We start from the raw sequence: 17,321 nt of genomic DNA, 5'->3' as shown, positions 1-17,321 counted from the left end.
GACTTAGTCAAACTTAGCATAGTATGGTTTGGAGGTGTCGATGTGTAAGTATGTACATATTCGTAATTGTTTGAATTGAAATTGAAAATTAAAATCAATTTCGATATTATTTTCTGAGAAAATTTTTATTATTAAATAAAATAACCACCTCAACCAAATTAAAACTGGAACAAAAAGGGATAATGAGACTTAATTTCTTACCCTAAGTACTTGGAATGAGGTGATGTCAAACACACAAAATACACAAATTGTCTAAAAAATGGGCAACCGGAGCAGAGTTCCCTAAGCACTAACTAATTTTATGTATTAATCATAGTTTTCCTTGTATTATACAACATATGCTTTATTATTTTATCACTACATATAGCTATGTATATAAGTATGTACACAAATCAATTGATTTTAAATTTTGCTTTGCATGTTAATTTTTTATCGCAAAATTTTTTAATAACCGCACTACTTAGTATTTTCTATATATGTATGTATTTATGCATGTATGTACACTTGCGTTATTTGATATCTATGTAAATATTTATGTTACTACAATAAACTCTACACAATTTTACAATTCTCATATAATCCTAATACACAAGTTTAATTTAATTTTAATGGAAGCTCCTGTTGCACGCCGATTTACGTGTACTTACGTACAGCTGTGTGAATGTATGTATGAATGCATGCATGTTTTTTATGACTCTGTGCAAATATATGTATGTTTGTGCACATTCAAGTTGGAGATGTACGTATGTAATTGCGATTGGCTTTGATTGCTGCTGCTTCTACCGCTGTCATTGCCACTGCCAAGTTACGCCTCAATGCTGTTTCCAACTTGTAGCTGCAAAAGAAAATAATAGAAGTAAAATTAAGCAAGCCAAGCTCAGGTACTGGCTATCTACACATACATATGTACATACATAGTCATCGTATATAGTCATAGTATCGTATGCTTATTAGTAAAAAAAATATGCTGAATATGGCGGGAATTTGAAGCCATAAAAATTCTAAACTATGGGAAGTCCTAAAAAGCCAACATTTAAAACATCCCACAGATTTTTACGCTGGACGCGATATCAAAGTGTTGCATGTCATTAAAAATATATTTTTAAGTATTTATCTTCTTGTTGTTTGACACCGCAATGTCCTAATTTATTTTGATCGAGTCCAAGAAAACACTCCATTCGTTACTCTTCTGTGCTAACTGAAGATATGCATTCGCCATTGTTCATATCAAGGACGCAGCCAAAAATAATATGCCATCAAAAAAGGTTAGCCCCTATTTTATCCGGGTATGAGAGGGTTAACTGCATACTTTTCGGTGTTGAGTTTGGTAATAATACACATAAATTAAATGCCAAAAGTCCCCATCGATCCCAGAAGCTGCATCAAACCATAATAAACAACAAGATTTTTCTAATAGCGGTCGCCCCTTGGCAGGCAATGGCAAAAATTGATTTGAACAAATTCAGTAAAAGGTCTGAAATTTTTAAGTAAAAGCATTTGCTTAGGTTTTATGCATACGGTCCATTGTCCAAGCGCCAATCTATTATTGTGGCGCTGAATAAGTTGAGTCACATTTTGACCAGTTTTGCCAATTTTTCTTTTGTTTATTAAATATTTGTAAATTTTTTTTACATATAAAAGTCTAGCACATTACATATACATAGATCCACATATCAAAAAAAAAAATTATAAAAATTCAACAAACTTTAACAATTGCAGCCAAAAATTTAAAGCTTTTTATTCGGATTTTTTGAAAAATTGTAGGCATTCAATTTTGTAGCCCATTAAATTTTAGTAGAGCAAGTGCAAATTTCAAGGCGCCAGGAAATTGCATTGATTTTTAATATTTTTATTTTTTTTGATGACGGTGTTGTGCATGTTCTTTCATATAAAGTATGTTCGACAATTACTGTTATATGGAAGAACATGCCTAGCACCGTCAGCAAAAAAAAAAAATGCTAAAAATCAACGCAATTTTCCAGAGTCTTGAAATTTACAACTTAACCTACTAAAATTTAATGAGCTATAAAACTGCATACCTAAAAATCTTCTTTAAATTCGTCTTAGTATTATTGTATTTGTACCTTATTCACCTTCATTTTGAAATCAGTTTTGTAACTAAAAACATTAACATTTTTTAAATATCGAGTTCTGACCGTCAAAGCGAGGTAATCGAAAATATTTTCAAAATTTTATTTTGATGCAGAAATGCATATAGATGCTGTAGGAACATTTCTGCCTCAAAAAGACATTCTTGAAAAAAAAGTCGCTTAGATTTTCTTGAAAATTAAGCCTCGATAAAACGTTAGATTAAAATAAATATATAAAAGATCTTTAAATTGAACGCAGGGATATTTCTTTCACCATATTTAAATAAAAGTTGTATGTACAAAACCCAACTCGCAACACTTTGAAGACTCAAAATTTACGCCAAAAGAAGTCAATATTTGCAGAAAACGAACTAATCACTTACATATGTAAATAAATTCGTCGGTTAACTTTAAGCTTTTTCCTTAGAATGCCTAAATTTTTGAAAAACAATGCATTTGACTATTTTTTGAACTCGCCAAGGATGAACATTTTTATGGCACAATCTTATCTCTAAGTATAAGGAGGAGGGTGGAGTGGGTAGTGTAATATGCAGCTCCCAAACCACTCATTAAGATACTTAAAGTAATGGCTTGAAGCTAAATTTTCTGTCCTTCATGAAAGGTACAAAGCTTTCAGCATAGCCAAAGACATCACTCACTCACTCATCACTCCGATATATTTATGCACGTTTTATTACTCTCACCTTTATAGTAGACCTCGCGGTACATAGTAGGACACGCAGCTTTGCCATTCACTTTGCTCGTTTTGAAATCAATGTTGGTGCGTATCGGTCGATGCAGCAGCGGTTGCGGTGGTCGGTAATTATTGCCAAGCGGTGCTTTAGGATGATCAGGACTGCCTTGCATAAGGCGACGGAGGGCATGCAACTGCAAGAAAAGAAAATGCGCAATTTGAATTTCAAGTAATATTTAATAAGTCAGTGTTAACTTAAATATATGTTCATATTTAGTATTATGTAATAGTTTAATAATTAACCAAACTACTACTCTCCTTAGTCCAAAGCACACAAGCAAAACCACCGCAAATATTTTATTTTATTTATTGCAAACTCCCTACGCTCGCTCCCGCTCATTACCAATTTTCTAGTCTGCTGCGTCGCAATGGATTCATGGTAAAGTTTAATAACTTTCTAATCGCCAGACATCAATTATCGTTCTCATCTAACTCGCTAATACGTTAAACCCTAAGTATATCACATATGTGTTTATACTTACATATGTATGTATGTAGATATTGCAGAAGCTCTTCACAACTCCCATTTAAAAGTTCAAACTCCACTCCAAGCTAGTAAAAATCTCAGTCACTTCAATATACATACATATGTGCTATGTTGGTACTTGCCTTCAAATTGCTTTCCTGTGTGCCAGAGCTTATTCTAATTTAACCTCTCATGTACTCGAGATAAACAGACAAGTACAAAACATAAAAAAAACAGCTTTGAAGTAGTTTATACTTCATACGTTAATCATTTACTCTTTACATTTTAACACTCTTTGTATGTATGTGTATTAAACGCTAAAAAAAAACTGCTTTTACATGAGTGCATATTTATATTTATTTAAAAGTGTGTTTGCTTTTTTCTGTAGTGGTGTCGTAGTGAGTGCTATTGCGGAAGTCCTTGATTAAAGTTAATCACATTTGATCTGCCTTCAGTAAACTTGCGTTCGTTGTTTGCTTTTGATTTTCAATATTCATATTTGTTTGTGCGCCTAAAGAGCGGCGTCCGCTATAGCGAAGCATTTTATGCCTGCCGGGCTAAGTTGGGTGCGAAGTTCGATAGCATTTACTAATATATGCACACTTAAGAACTAGGTTTTACAAATTTTCCTTGAAAGCTATAAAATCTATATGCTAGTAATATTGCATTATATTTGGGTTTGCCGTCAACTACAATAAACTTTTTCTCACTACCGCTCCTTTTCATTCATCTTAAGAATCGATATGATGGATATGCAGATAATACTACAAAGGTAATAAGTTTATGATTTGTAGTAAAGGCTGGTATGAATGAATGGGATGACAAAGAGTATGAATATAAAGCAGGAGTGAAATACGAAGCAAATAAAGCTAACTTGTAGCGAGAGAGCCGGTCAATGGTAAAGAAGATGAGGAGAAGAAGAGTTTAAAATGCTGACGGAAAGGAATGCAGCACGGTCAGCTCTTGCAGAGATGCAAATGGAAGCCTAATATAATTCGTCACGGGTAGCTGGTTTGATGAAGAAAAACATAGACCCATATATGTGTAGGGATGATACTAACATCCCGCAATTCGAACAAAGGGAGGTGAGGACAGCAAAAGTAAGACTTGAGGACAATAAAGACGCTGAAGGTGACGGTATGCCGCTGGATTATCCAAAGCTGGTCGGGCACTTGTAAATTTAATCCAGTTTATTTATCGTACTTTAAGGCTTCCCAAAATAGCATATAAGGTTAGACTGTATGAAATATTGAGGCCCTTGAAATACTGGAAGCGGTCCTTGATAAGCAAATAGACACACACCAAAAGCACCAAAATTTATATAAATAGTTACATTTTCTACGTGTGCTCCGGAAACTATAACAGACCTCAAAATTCACATCACTGTTGTCGGTTATATCTGCGAAAATCTTTAAGACATCGTTTGTTTGAGAACTATTTAGCACAAACTCCGATAATAACGTCAGTCTACAAACTCAACATAAAATGAAGCCAAGGCTAGTAGATAGTTGCAAAAGTGTACTGGAAAAACTACGATTCCATAACAAGGTTAACTTGTCATTGACAGCAAGTTATGAGGCCTTTGCTGGCAACGAAAGGGAGGAAAATCTCGCGAAATTCGGACTCCAATGCGTCCTGCAGCCTTTCTGCGGTGCATGCAAGGCACATGTTGTAGGGCTCCTGAGAACGTCAGAGGACATTCCGGTTGTAGTCCACTGAAGAAAAGGTTACCCTTAGTGGGGGAGGCCTAAGAACTAAAACTGGCTACCTGACAGGACATTACAAGTTACATAACTTTTGTACATTTGTAATATGAATTCATAATTTCCCGTTCGTATAAGGACCGATATTTATTGGCGCAGAACTGAAGAATTCTGATTAAATGCTGCATCTAAAGTAAGAAGTGTGGAACAGAGTGAAATAAGTGCAAACCTGACGGTGGTATAAGGTCAGCTAAGTACACTGGCTGTGGTAGTATATCCTTTCACTACTCCATTCATCTCTGACGAATTTTTTCTGCTTGCATGATGGAACACAACTCATTGAGGTTTGAAAAACTTTGGACATTCTGGATGACATATTAATTCGAAATGTTTTATTGTAGACAGTAGTAACTCGAATTGATTGTTCAGGTTCTTCCTACCTTTTATGAAGTTCTGCTTTATAAGTCGTCATGAAAAAATTTTAAATTAGTAAGTTGATGCCGTATTAAAGGGCTTATTGAGAAGCTTATCGTAAAATTAATTTAAGTTTAAATTTTTATAAAAAAAGTGTGTATTAATATTTGCAATCGAAGGTTTCCTTAACTGTCAATGGATTTAAGATGCTGGTTGAAAAGGCGACTTTTTTTGTAAAGCCAAACAAATGTATATCCTTCATCAACAAAAATTGTACTTGCCATTTAAGAATATTTAATTGGCACATTGACTTATTGCTTTAAGAACTTCTCGTTGTCTCGACACCCACCATTGACATGATAACACACATGCTTCGCGCGTTATTATGCACACCAACGCGCACAAAAACTTGGGCATGTGCTTGCGCAAACACATTCACCCACACACATGCACATGCACTTATTTATACGTACCAAAGCGAAGGATCGCGTAGGTGTGCTTGTAGAACAGAACCTTAAATAAATGAACTACAAAAATGTAACGCAAATGTTAATTAAGCGAACGAACGCAACGTGTGTAGCAGCGGGTGGCCGAAAGCGGTAGAAAGGAAAAGAAAAGAAAAAAAAAATTGCAGTTGAAGATGAAGAGTGAGCGGGAGCCAACCAAAGCAGGTTGCGGTGGTCTGCTGCACTTGAATGGCGCCCCTGAGACTTGATTATGTGGCGCACGGGTGAACCAACAACAAAACAGACAGCAAGCAGAATGACACCAGCAGGACACACATATCACCTACTATGTACGTACATATTTTTAAGCATATTTACTTATATCCTTATAAGCGTACTCATATGCTGTTGTAAATCGTTGCATACATTTGCGCACATATTCACACACACATACACATATATGAAAATATGCAAAGTAGACAAAATGTAGACGGAAGTGAAGGCACGCGAGCGCGTATGCTAAAGGATAAAAACTCAACGTGTTGGCTGAGCATCAGTGTTGCCAGAAATATATATCCATTTAGGGCTAGACTCTTCAGAAAAAATAAACGAAGCTAGAAAGGGCTAAATAAAAGATTTTAGAGCTAAGAAAAGTGCTAGTTTCATTACTCATCGATTGAATATTTTCTATTTACATATTTTAAAACGAATTTCCAAAATTTTATTTGTTTAGGTACATACAATTACACATACAATTCTCATTCTAAACAAGCATACTGAACTTAAGACTCGTAAAAAAACATAAAAAATAGATAAATTACGAATTCATGAATTACACTAGTTTACACAAAAAAGTGACTTCGCTAAGAAAGGTTTCTTTTAGATTAATTAAGGGGGGAAAAACATGAAAATAAGTATAATTTATTTTCCCAAGGAAGCGTTTTCGAGATATTGGTAAAATAACTACAGAATAGCAAATACAACTAATCTTTTTTGGATATCCCTCGAAAGATATATTCAGCCACATTGTGTTTAAATATTTTTTGTGTCAATCGGAATAATACTTTTTGAGTTTCAGGAGTTTAAATTCGAAAGATAAGGAAATTTTCAAGCTTATACGAAAATTGTTACTTTTTGTTCATTTCTTTCAGTTGATACACTTTGTAAAAAAAAAAATATTATTAGAAGGTCAGGATGAAGGACAATTTTATAACGAAAATGGGAAGCATAAGAATGCCCAAATCGAAGAGAAAATGTTAAACTTTTGATAAATTTAATAAAAGCGGCCAATTTAAATTTTTGCTTCAAATTACTCTTTTAGTTGAAAATGTGTGCTTTCCACACAAACAGCAAAAATGTCTAAAATTGAGATAAGACTTTTGGAGCCTTAAAGGGATGTTTCAAATATAAAAGGCCTAAAAAAAGAGTTAAGGGCTAATGTTTGGTACAATTCAAAATAATAATAAAATTATAGTTTAAAAAACTAAAACCTCCCTATTATAATTGCCATTCGTACTGTCATCAGGTATGTATCTTGAGAATAGAAATCGCTGCATCTTTTAGGCGCATCAATATTACATAGTTACATCCCGAGCTAATAAAAGGAAGGTAAAAAGAGTAAAATCTAGCCCCAAAAGCACCAAAATGGCAACACTGCTGAGCATGTGCCGCCGAAGTGTGCGCGTGTGTTATTTGCGTGGCAAATGCGGAAATATTATCTGTTTTAAACGCAGAGAGCATTCCTTGTTGCACTACGCCACACTGCGGCAGCAGATAATGCAGCAAATTAAAACGCGACGCAGTGGCACAGAGCCGTCGGCTGGCGGGAAATTACTACATTGTACAACAAAGAAAAGAAAAAAAAAACACTAACAATATCGAAAAGAAGCAAACGCCCAAGGTAGTGCATGTTTATAAATACATACGTACTTGCATGTACATGTATAGTATAGGGCGATCCATCTAGACCTTGGTATTTTTAATTTTAATTAAAACACCCGAAAGAAGAATCTCTGACATTTATTTATTTTTAATAATTTGATTTAAATATTGGCCGCGATTACGCTGTAGGGGCCCCATTCGGAACGATCAATTTTCAATAACTCTTTCCAGAATTATTTTGTCTTCACATAACCCCAAAGAAAAAAATCCAGGGGTGTGGTATCACACGATAACCAGCTGAAACCAAATGATGCCGACATCACTTGCTTTAATTTCAGGTAACAAAAAGGCAGTTATAATGGTGCGGTAGCGCTCGTTATTTACGTGTGTTTTCTGTCTGCGGCCAACATTGCAGTGAAATTATTTTGAAACAATAAATGTCAGGGGATCATCTTTCGGGTGATAATTAAGAATCAGACATCCAGTTCTGTTTTAAGTGTTCTATTTGAAAGTAAAAAAAAAAACAAGGACTAGATGGATTACCCTGTATAAGTGTGTTCGTGATTGTGTGTGCATGTGTGCTTCCAAGGTGAGAGGCACTGAAAAAGAAGTGAGAAAAAATTATGAAAAATGGCACTGACATTAAAAGGCCACCCCTGCCACGTTGTCACACCAGAAATCGCAATTAAAGGGCACACATTTTCTTATGTGTGTCTGTATTTATGGACATGAAATATCCCTGCAGAGAAACGTCGAATAGTATACCAAATTTCTAGCTTCGTACGAGATCTTTATCGCGAAAACTGAACCAGTCCGCTAGTAATTAGATCCCAACCAGTTCACAAGCAGCGAAATGTGTACTTTTAAAAAACTATTTTATTTTACTTTATAAAAGTACCTATCGCTACATAAGAATGAAAAGTTACTGCTAAGTCCACTTTATCTAAAAAATATATTCTGGTGCAGGGAACAATCACAATTTTCTGAAAGCTCGAATTACATAGCACTTTTATTTCTAACCGTTTCTGTTCAGTGATACGCAACTTTGCTAAGGCCAAAATAGCCACAAAAATTGTGATAAGTCCCAAAGAATAAAAAACTTTTCACTAGAAAATATTGAAAATGGGATGCAGAACGAAGTAGATCTGATCTGTCGAATTTAGAACTATGTGCTCCGGAACTATCGAAAAAGGGATCTAGCGCAGGGCGTGTTACGTTAAATAGATATTTGTTTGGTGGCTTTGCGTTCATAGTTTGGTAATACAAAACAAACATTTGTATTAACATTTTAACATGTTGGGACCTTCTTGAAGCTAACCAATTATAGCAAAAACCTCTACACACTCAACTACAGTTGAAGGTATGTAAACGCGTTTTTAAATGCTCTGTTTAAATTATATTCATTCTAACAAATTTGATTTCAAATTCACAAAAAAAATAATTAAAAGCCGCTACTTTGGGAAGACCAAAAATTCTTTTGCTTTATCGTACTTGAGCGCAGCAGTTTATGTACTTGAAGCGCAGCAGTTCAGTACTAGAGCGTTTCCCAACAGGGATGTGTGGCTAAGGTGATGTGCAGCAATAATGTTGCTTCCGTTATCTTTAATTTTGTGCACTTGACGGTAAATAAAAGTTATATGTATGAAACAAGAAATATAACGTTCCTTTAAACGTTTGTTTTTTTTAGCCCCGGGCGTCCTTGCCCACTAATTTCGCGTTTTTAACCAAATATTTTCAGTTGTAAACCCCTTTCCTTGGTTTGGTGGGAGCAATGTTCAGGATTTGCTCCGATGTGGTACTTAGATTTACTTATTTCTATTAAACAGTTTAAAATCTACTCCTCTAATCATTTTTTCATTGTGAGTTTAAAAGATTTTCTATGGGTCAGCCGACCGCTTTATCTGGCACCCGCAATATCCCTTCCCGAATTTTAACCCGTTTTTATAAACTAACTATCAATCGATTAGCTTTACACTTCGCGAAGAACATTTGGTTTTAGATAAAACAAAAACTCAGCTGCTTAATATATGCAAACAAGCCTTGAATAGAAGTCAAGAAATATCAAGACAGTGAGGGAGAGTCCTTTAGCTATGCCAGCCGATCAACTAAAAAATGTGCATACTTCTTTGTTTGGAGGTGGGATATGATGTTGAAATACCAGACTTTCTACTTCAGCAAATTACCGTTATAGGAAAAGTGTGCATAAATTTTGTCCGATTTGCAACAATTCTGGCTAAGTAGGCAAGAAGTTTGAAAGATTTTGTTTATTCTGGTACGAAGTTCATAAAAAAATTCCTTGTCAGTTTTCACGGTGAAAACCTCTTTTGAGAGAAAGCACTTTAGCATGTTCAAAATGGAGATAAAGATATATTATTATAGTCGCACTGCTCCAACAGTCGCAATGGCCGAGTGAGCAAAGCGCTGGCGTTTTTTTTTTAAGAAAAATATATGCAAATTTTTTTAATTCTAATAAATTTTTAGAAACATTTTTATATGCTTTTTAGTTATTATTTTTTTCTTTTTTAATGTAATTTTCTTTTAGTTCGTAGATTTTATTGTTTAAAATTTCTTTTTATTTTTATTAAATTTTTCGATACTTTTTCCTTTTTTAACTATTTTTTTTTAATTTATCGAGTTTATTCATTCAAAAAGAAAAATATTTTTTTAATTTCACATAATTTTTAGTATTTGTTTGTGATAATTTCTTTTCTTTTTTTATTTATAAATTTTATTGTTTTCAACAAAAAATATATTTTAATTTTTTTAAGTTTTAATGTAATTTATACAGGAACTTTTTTTAATTAAGTCTTTTTTTAATTTAATTTTTTTGATTTTGAATTTTTTTTTATTAATTTTAAAAAGGCTATTTATATTTATTTTTTCGAAAGGCTTTTGTTTATTGAGAGACTGTGATGGGGGAAAGACAGTAGCCGAAATCGTCCTGTAAGGAAAATAAATGTACCGAGTTTGTCAAACAATTAAGTATAAAGCAGTTATCAATATATTTACATATACGGTGTCATATGCGCGTGTTGCCACGGCCATTTTCCCAGAAATTCCTTGCGTACAGTATCGTTATATGGGAGGTGAACGTGGCCAATATAAAATTTTAATAAGATTGCCCCTTTTTGCCAAAAGAGCTTTTGAAAGTTTAGAATAAATTGATAAATCGGTTAGCTTTAGAAAGTTTAGAATAAATTGATAACCACCATTGGAAATACATATTTCTCACAGTATTTTTGTTTTTATAGTTACCGTATAATGTGTTGAGAGAAACTATTTAACTGACTTTTTTTCTGGGTAAGAAGAACCGATATTTCTTTGTGTGTAGCATAAGGCAGTCTTATGTATATATAGAAGTACTTTTGCATAGGCTCATGGGTTTTTAGTATATTTGTCTGTGTGTCTTGTCGGAAGCGGAACAGGATGCTATTTATTAAAATAGCATAGCGGAAACGACACCGGCAATTTGCAGTACACATCCACATACACACGTGCATACCATATAACGTACACACTTGTCCACGCAGCAGCATTGGGGAAGAATAATTTAAAAAACGAAGAAAAACCTGCTGCTTCCGAGGTATGTAATTCGAATTTACTCCAACTGACAAGTAATTAACGTCAATTATGGCAATGGTCAGCTATCAGGAAAGGCGAAAATCTCTGTGACATTGGCACAAAAGCCATTTCAGTGAACGAGAGACATGGGAAAAAACATAAAAAATATAGTTTACTAGAGCAAAGGCAGGAGATGAGTTCAAACAAAAAGCAAGTAAGCTAAAATACCTGCAACGGTATGTACGTATGTATGTATGTTCGTGTATGTAACGACAACACTATTATAAATAAATAAAGCCACACCATAAGCCAGCCCACTTCCGTTGCAAGTCAAGTGAGCAAAGTCTTCCTATCCACTCCCTCACTGGCTGCTAGTCAATGAATCTACCGCTGACTTCTTCTCATTTTTCCTGCCTTGTTGTTGAATCGATAATTGTGCAGGTAATCGATATGGCCACTGCCGTTGGCATGCGGTCGCCACTGGCAGTTGCTTTCGGTTAGCAGGGCTGAAATTTTTTGTGCTGTTGCAGCATTTTCGATTTTACAAGCAGGTTATTTTGACATTATTTTCCCCTATTTTCTGGGGAAACTGGATTTTTAATGCCAATTTGGTGTACTAAAAAGAGCACATAACCTCAGGGGTTTTTTTATACTACATACATATACACATATACACATATGTATGTGTAGATGAAATTAAGAAAAAAATAAATTTTACTTTCTTTAAAAAAAAAATACTCACAAACTAATATAAAACAATCAAGTTTGCTATTTATTATAAATTCATGCTTTTTGCTCCACCATTTTTTTTTTTTAATCAAATATTAGCTTTAATGAATATAAGGAGTTTGAATATTTTTACTTAAACATACATACATATATTATGCATATTTTTTGCAAAACTAAACACACATACAGTTCAATGTACTGTTTTCAAATAATTCTTGGTCTGCTGGAATTTTCCATAATTTATGAATTAATATTAAAAGCAAAGAACTTAGTTGTAACCCTTAAAAAGGCGTGACAGAAATTAAAAACCATCTCATCCGATTCAAGGCAGGAAGGGCATATGAAGTTGGTGTTTATGCTGCAAGAAGTTACCAGTCAACATTCACATAGCCAATAACCAGCCAGACCCTCTGATATTGAGGGAACGTGATTTTTGTCCAATTGCAGCCCCTTAACATCTCCTAGTCATACATAGTAATAATAGATTGCCGCTTACACATACATATGTTAGTATTTGGCCGAGTTTCTCCTCTTCCTACAGTTTTACGTCGACTCCCAGTCCTTGTTGAGCGAAATATTTGCCGAGTTTCTGAGGGTGGTTTCGACGGCACAAATGAAAGTGTGCCCTGTCTTGCCTAATGATCAGATTTCTCATTACCAGGTTAACAGAGGTTTGTATTGCCGCACTGGTTTGACAGTAGTCGCAGCTAGAGTTCTATCCAATGCTTTGAGCTTAGCTTAGCTCTTAGTTTAGACACGTAAACTTTCAGTTCCTCATTTTTTTGTATCACGCAATCCAAGGCATTAAGCGCTCCAAATACCTCATCTTGGGAGACCGGCGCCTACTTCGAAAGTGAAAATTTAAACTTTTCCTCACTTTCTTCGAGAAGGACTCCATATCCTGTCCTTGGAGCCATAAGTAAAAATTCGACTATGTGTTAGCCTAGCCCTTAAATATTTAAATGCTGCTGGACTACCAAAAAACAGCTATCAAATATTTACATGTTCTAAATTATATAGCAATCAATTACACCACAAGAGCACAGTTTTATTTTTTAATTTCTTCAAACATTAAAGTTCTCGGCTTTTTTTGAAAAAAGTTTTTTTCGTAGTAATTTTGCAGAACTTTTTTTTGCCTTTTCAGGAACGCTAAAACTATTAAAAAGCTAATCAGAACAGTTGTTTAGTCCACAACCACGAACTTGTGATCTTCTAATAAAGTTCCAGAGAAAAGGACCTATTGAAAGCCCTACCTTTTCAAAGTGTCGACTGAGTATGTGTGTACACTTTCCCCCCACAAACACCCTGGTTTACTTAAACAATACTCTTACCACCTCTTCTAGTGACTTCATTAAGTTAAGAACTTAATATATTTGTTTATTTATTTATTTAAAATTTGCGTGCCAATGTTAAAAAACATTAGAATTCACATTGTGACGACCGTGAAAAACATTATTCATAATTAATTAAATGACATGATGAATTTGTCAGGAATTGTCTGCTTCAGCAAATAAACTTTTTTTGCTGTACCGCCAAGGCGAAACAAACAAGAAGGTAAAGCAAATATACTCGCACCTGTAAAAAGAAATGTAAGTAAAGCAGATAACGGTGAAGAAGGAATGAATGAAACACGTAAAGCAGCCTACTTAGCTGCTCGAGTGCACTTAAGTAGGCAGCAACAAGTACACCTACACATAAGTGTGTATAAAGATACACATAAGTATAAGTAAGTAGCATGACACGCATAACACTCGCGCTCACAATGCCAAAAATGTAAAAATATGTGAGCGCGGAAGCGAAGCAAGGACGTATCGCACCCTACCCTACAGTCACCGGCGGCGGCGCCAACCTTCTAGACAGACAATTGAAATTGTGCGTGCTGTGAGACAAGCTGGGCGCCACATAACGAGGAAGATGTTCATACATATGTACATAAATATGTATGTGATCCATTTTGTTTGTACGAGTCCTCCCCCCTGTGTATACAAGTACGAAAGCATGCTCTTTCAGAAAACAACAATTCCAGTGGCTGAATAATAGAAGGCTGGAAAATTGTGGCATGACCAAAATGTGTCAAGCAGCCTATCAGTGTCACTCTGCCGTTGACAGTTTGGGAGTCATCGAGGTTGTTCTTCGTGCACCGTGTGGCGCAACAATTTTAATTTTGCATCGCTTGTAAGTGTTTTATCTGTATCTACAGCGCGCAAAATGAGTACTTATATACATACGTAATTATAAGGCTTCTTTCTATAACTAGTGCAATTCTTTACCGAGGTATATGGTACCAACGAACAACTTTTTTATATAATTAATTATTGTCATTCATGCAATTTAATTAATATTTTATTTTATTGTTAACTTCGATGTACTTAATTTTACTCTTTGTTAAATTTTTTCATTTATTTTTATTTTTTCATTTCTTTACTTTTATTTATGTAGATATATTATCATTTTTTTTTTAAATTAGTTTTTTTATTATTTCGTTTTCCAATTTTTGGTTTTCATACTATTTTATTTTTAAATTATGTATTCTAATTTTTATTACTTAAATCTAATTTTTATTTCTTTTTCCTTCATAATTTTTTTTGCTTTAATATTTTTTTTTTGCCCCCTTACTTTACTGTGTTTTATTCCATTTTTAATATTCCTATTCTTTTCATTTATTAAATTTTTTTACTCCCTTTTTTGATTTATTTTTTGTTATACTAAAAATTAAATTTTATGTTTTTACCTAAAATTAATAACTATTTTTTTGCTTTAATATATATATATTTTTTCTTTCTTTACTGTGTTTTATCCCATTTTTAATTTTCCTATTCCTTTCATTAATTTAAATTTTTTTACTCCTTTTTTATGTAATTTATTTTCGCTTCAAGATAATTTTTATTTCCTGTTTTAAATCTCGACTTCATAAACTTCCTTATGTACGTGTCACTAAACTTATATCGAAAGAAAAAACAACTTCAAGTAATTTTCGTTAAATTTTATGTGATAAATATATGGAAAATTTTATGAAAACAATAGAAAAGAGTTGGACAGCTGTAAAATAATTATTGATTGACACAGAAGTGGATGTGTGAGTTAAGAAAATAATTTTTATTTTACAAGAATAACTTGCGCCTTTTCGTTAGTTTTTCTTTTACAGTTGAGTACCATGCACACACAAAAAACTGAGGTTATATTCAAATATCGTCTAACCACAGGTAAACCGGTTACGTTACGTTACTAGTTAACATCCCAATGCAAATAAATAGTTTGATACGTTTTTATAACATTCGTTAATTGGAAAAAATTGTCAAACTAATTACACCGTATTTGGCTTCTTATGCAGTAGAGGGTTAATTTTATTTTAAAATTTTCTTAATTACATTTTTATTTATATTCAAGTTAATTTTTATTTATTACTAGTCTTTTCATTTCTGTTTTTTATACAATTTTTAAATTTTAAGATTAGTTTGTTTTATTTTATTTTCTATTTTGCTTTATAGGTTTTTTTTTATTTTATAAAATCTTTTCATTTAAGTTCTTTATTTAACTTTTAATTTAGTATTAGCTTGTTATTTTTATTTTATTTTACTTCATTCAATTTAATTTCCTTTTTCTTATTTGGTAGTTTAAATTTTAGTTTGTTTGTTCTTATTTTATTTAATATTTTTTTATCTCGTTTTATTTTAATCTCCTAAATAATTTTTTAATTCATATTTTATTTTATTTTTACTTGTCACTTTTATTTAATTTAAGTTAATTCAATTTGATTTAATTTAATTTTATTCTATTTTGTATATTTTTTAATTTTATTTTAGACTTTATTTTACTTTGTCATTTATGTATGTTTTTAATTTAATTTTTACTTCATTTTTATTTTTTACTCCATTTCATTTCTTTTCACTTTATTTTTAATTCAATCTTTAATTTTTTGTTTAAATTTTTTTAAATTTAATTTTAATTTTATTTTATTTTACTTAATTTTATATTCGAGATAAACGCCTTCAATATTATTCACCAAATTGTTAACACACTGTCCTCCCCGACGTTATCCGAATAATCATCAAAGTCATCGCTATCGTCATCATCATCATTAGTCAGTCAGTAAGTAAGCGATTCAGTCATAGCTGTTAAAGGTTGCGCTGCTTTTAATGTTGCTTCAAACCGCAGCAAACATACATACACACATTTAATAAGAACGTGGTTGCTCATACGCTCTGTAGTCACAGGCTTACTATACGTGGCACGCGCCTCATCACCAACCAACTGTGATTGTGTAAATCCTTTGAGATTGCCTGGTATTCGCAGAATTAAAGTATTTCCTGAGGTAAAGAATTTTTTAAACATTTATGTTGACATTTGCTTTGTCACATCCATGACGGAACTACCGTAAGCGACAATTCCATCAAGCGCACAAGCAATACGAAAGTGTGCAAGAGTAAAAAGTGAATTGATTGCAGAGAGGGCCTCAGCCACGAAGACCTCTAATCCATTAAAAAAAAAACTGTACGTCAAATCAACGTTTGTAAGTTTGTTTTGTTCATACCGAAAATAATTATATTTAGTTAAATAAATTTCTGTTTAACATTACACTTTTTGTAGTGAGTATCTTGGAACTTACCTGTTGCTTTGTTATGTAAATGGGTTTATTCAACACAACCCATGTGACAGTCTCATGACAGGCGGGCGCTGTTGTTGATCCATCATAGGTCATATATTGATCCGTTTCCGGCAGTAGACCGCGTATGGACAAGCGTTTGACGAATGCTTCATCACCACCGAAGCGTATGCGATCCAATTGGTCGGTGAGCATACGCAGTTCGGGATTAGATAGATCGCCGAGCTGAAATTATAGGTTTTATATAAGTGAAGTTTAATTTTGAAGAACTTTGAAGGGATAAACATATTGATGCACAAAAATTTCGTAGCTAAGGTGATGTGGAATTCGACCATCTTTTCTATTATTTACTTTTTTTGCAAATAAAAGAGGCACAGGTATCAGTTTTATATAGTACTATCTAAGAATAGGGTAAATAGCTTCAAGGAGATAAACCTTAATATATAAGAAAAATCGGAGTTTAAAAGGTTAAATCGCAGTTGGTGCCCGAAAGTGGGGTAAGGTTACCACGGAGCAGATTTTTTTCCATTTGTGCTCTTCAGAGACTTGTAAAAAATTTAAAAGTATATGGAGAACAAAGAGGTGACCGAAGCTTGCTCATTGGTACTTTGGCACACGAACTATTCTCTGTGAGAAAATTGCTATGAAAGTATTCCCACAGGGTGAAGTTATAT

The 17,321-nt window shown here is 33.4% G+C and overlaps 1 protein-coding gene across 1 annotated transcript in view; it reads right to left on the bottom strand.

Annotated features, from left to right (window-relative positions):
* Window positions 1-561: 561 nt before the first annotated feature.
* Window positions 562-17,321, bottom strand: part of LOC118753267 (carbonic anhydrase-related protein 10-like) — a 163,275-nt gene continuing 146,515 nt past the window's right edge. Inside the window, exons 2-4 of the mRNA XM_036488146.1 lie at window positions 16,651-16,872; window positions 2,795-2,978; window positions 562-835 (exon numbers count right to left, since the gene is read on the bottom strand). Of these exons, the coding sequence (XP_036344039.1) occupies window positions 813-835; window positions 2,795-2,978; window positions 16,651-16,872 (429 nt within the window). The 3' untranslated portion in view covers window positions 562-812. The remainder of the gene's footprint in view (window positions 836-2,794; window positions 2,979-16,650; window positions 16,873-17,321) is intronic.

The sequence above is a fragment of the Rhagoletis pomonella genome, unplaced genomic scaffold, assembly GCF_013731165.1.
Source record: "Rhagoletis pomonella isolate Grant_MI unplaced genomic scaffold, Rhpom_1.0 Rhpom_scaffold_00002, whole genome shotgun sequence".
Taxonomy (NCBI): Eukaryota; Metazoa; Arthropoda; class Insecta; order Diptera; family Tephritidae; genus Rhagoletis; species Rhagoletis pomonella.
Note: the sequence above shows the minus strand (reverse complement) of the source record. Positions and strands in the feature narration are given on the sequence as shown.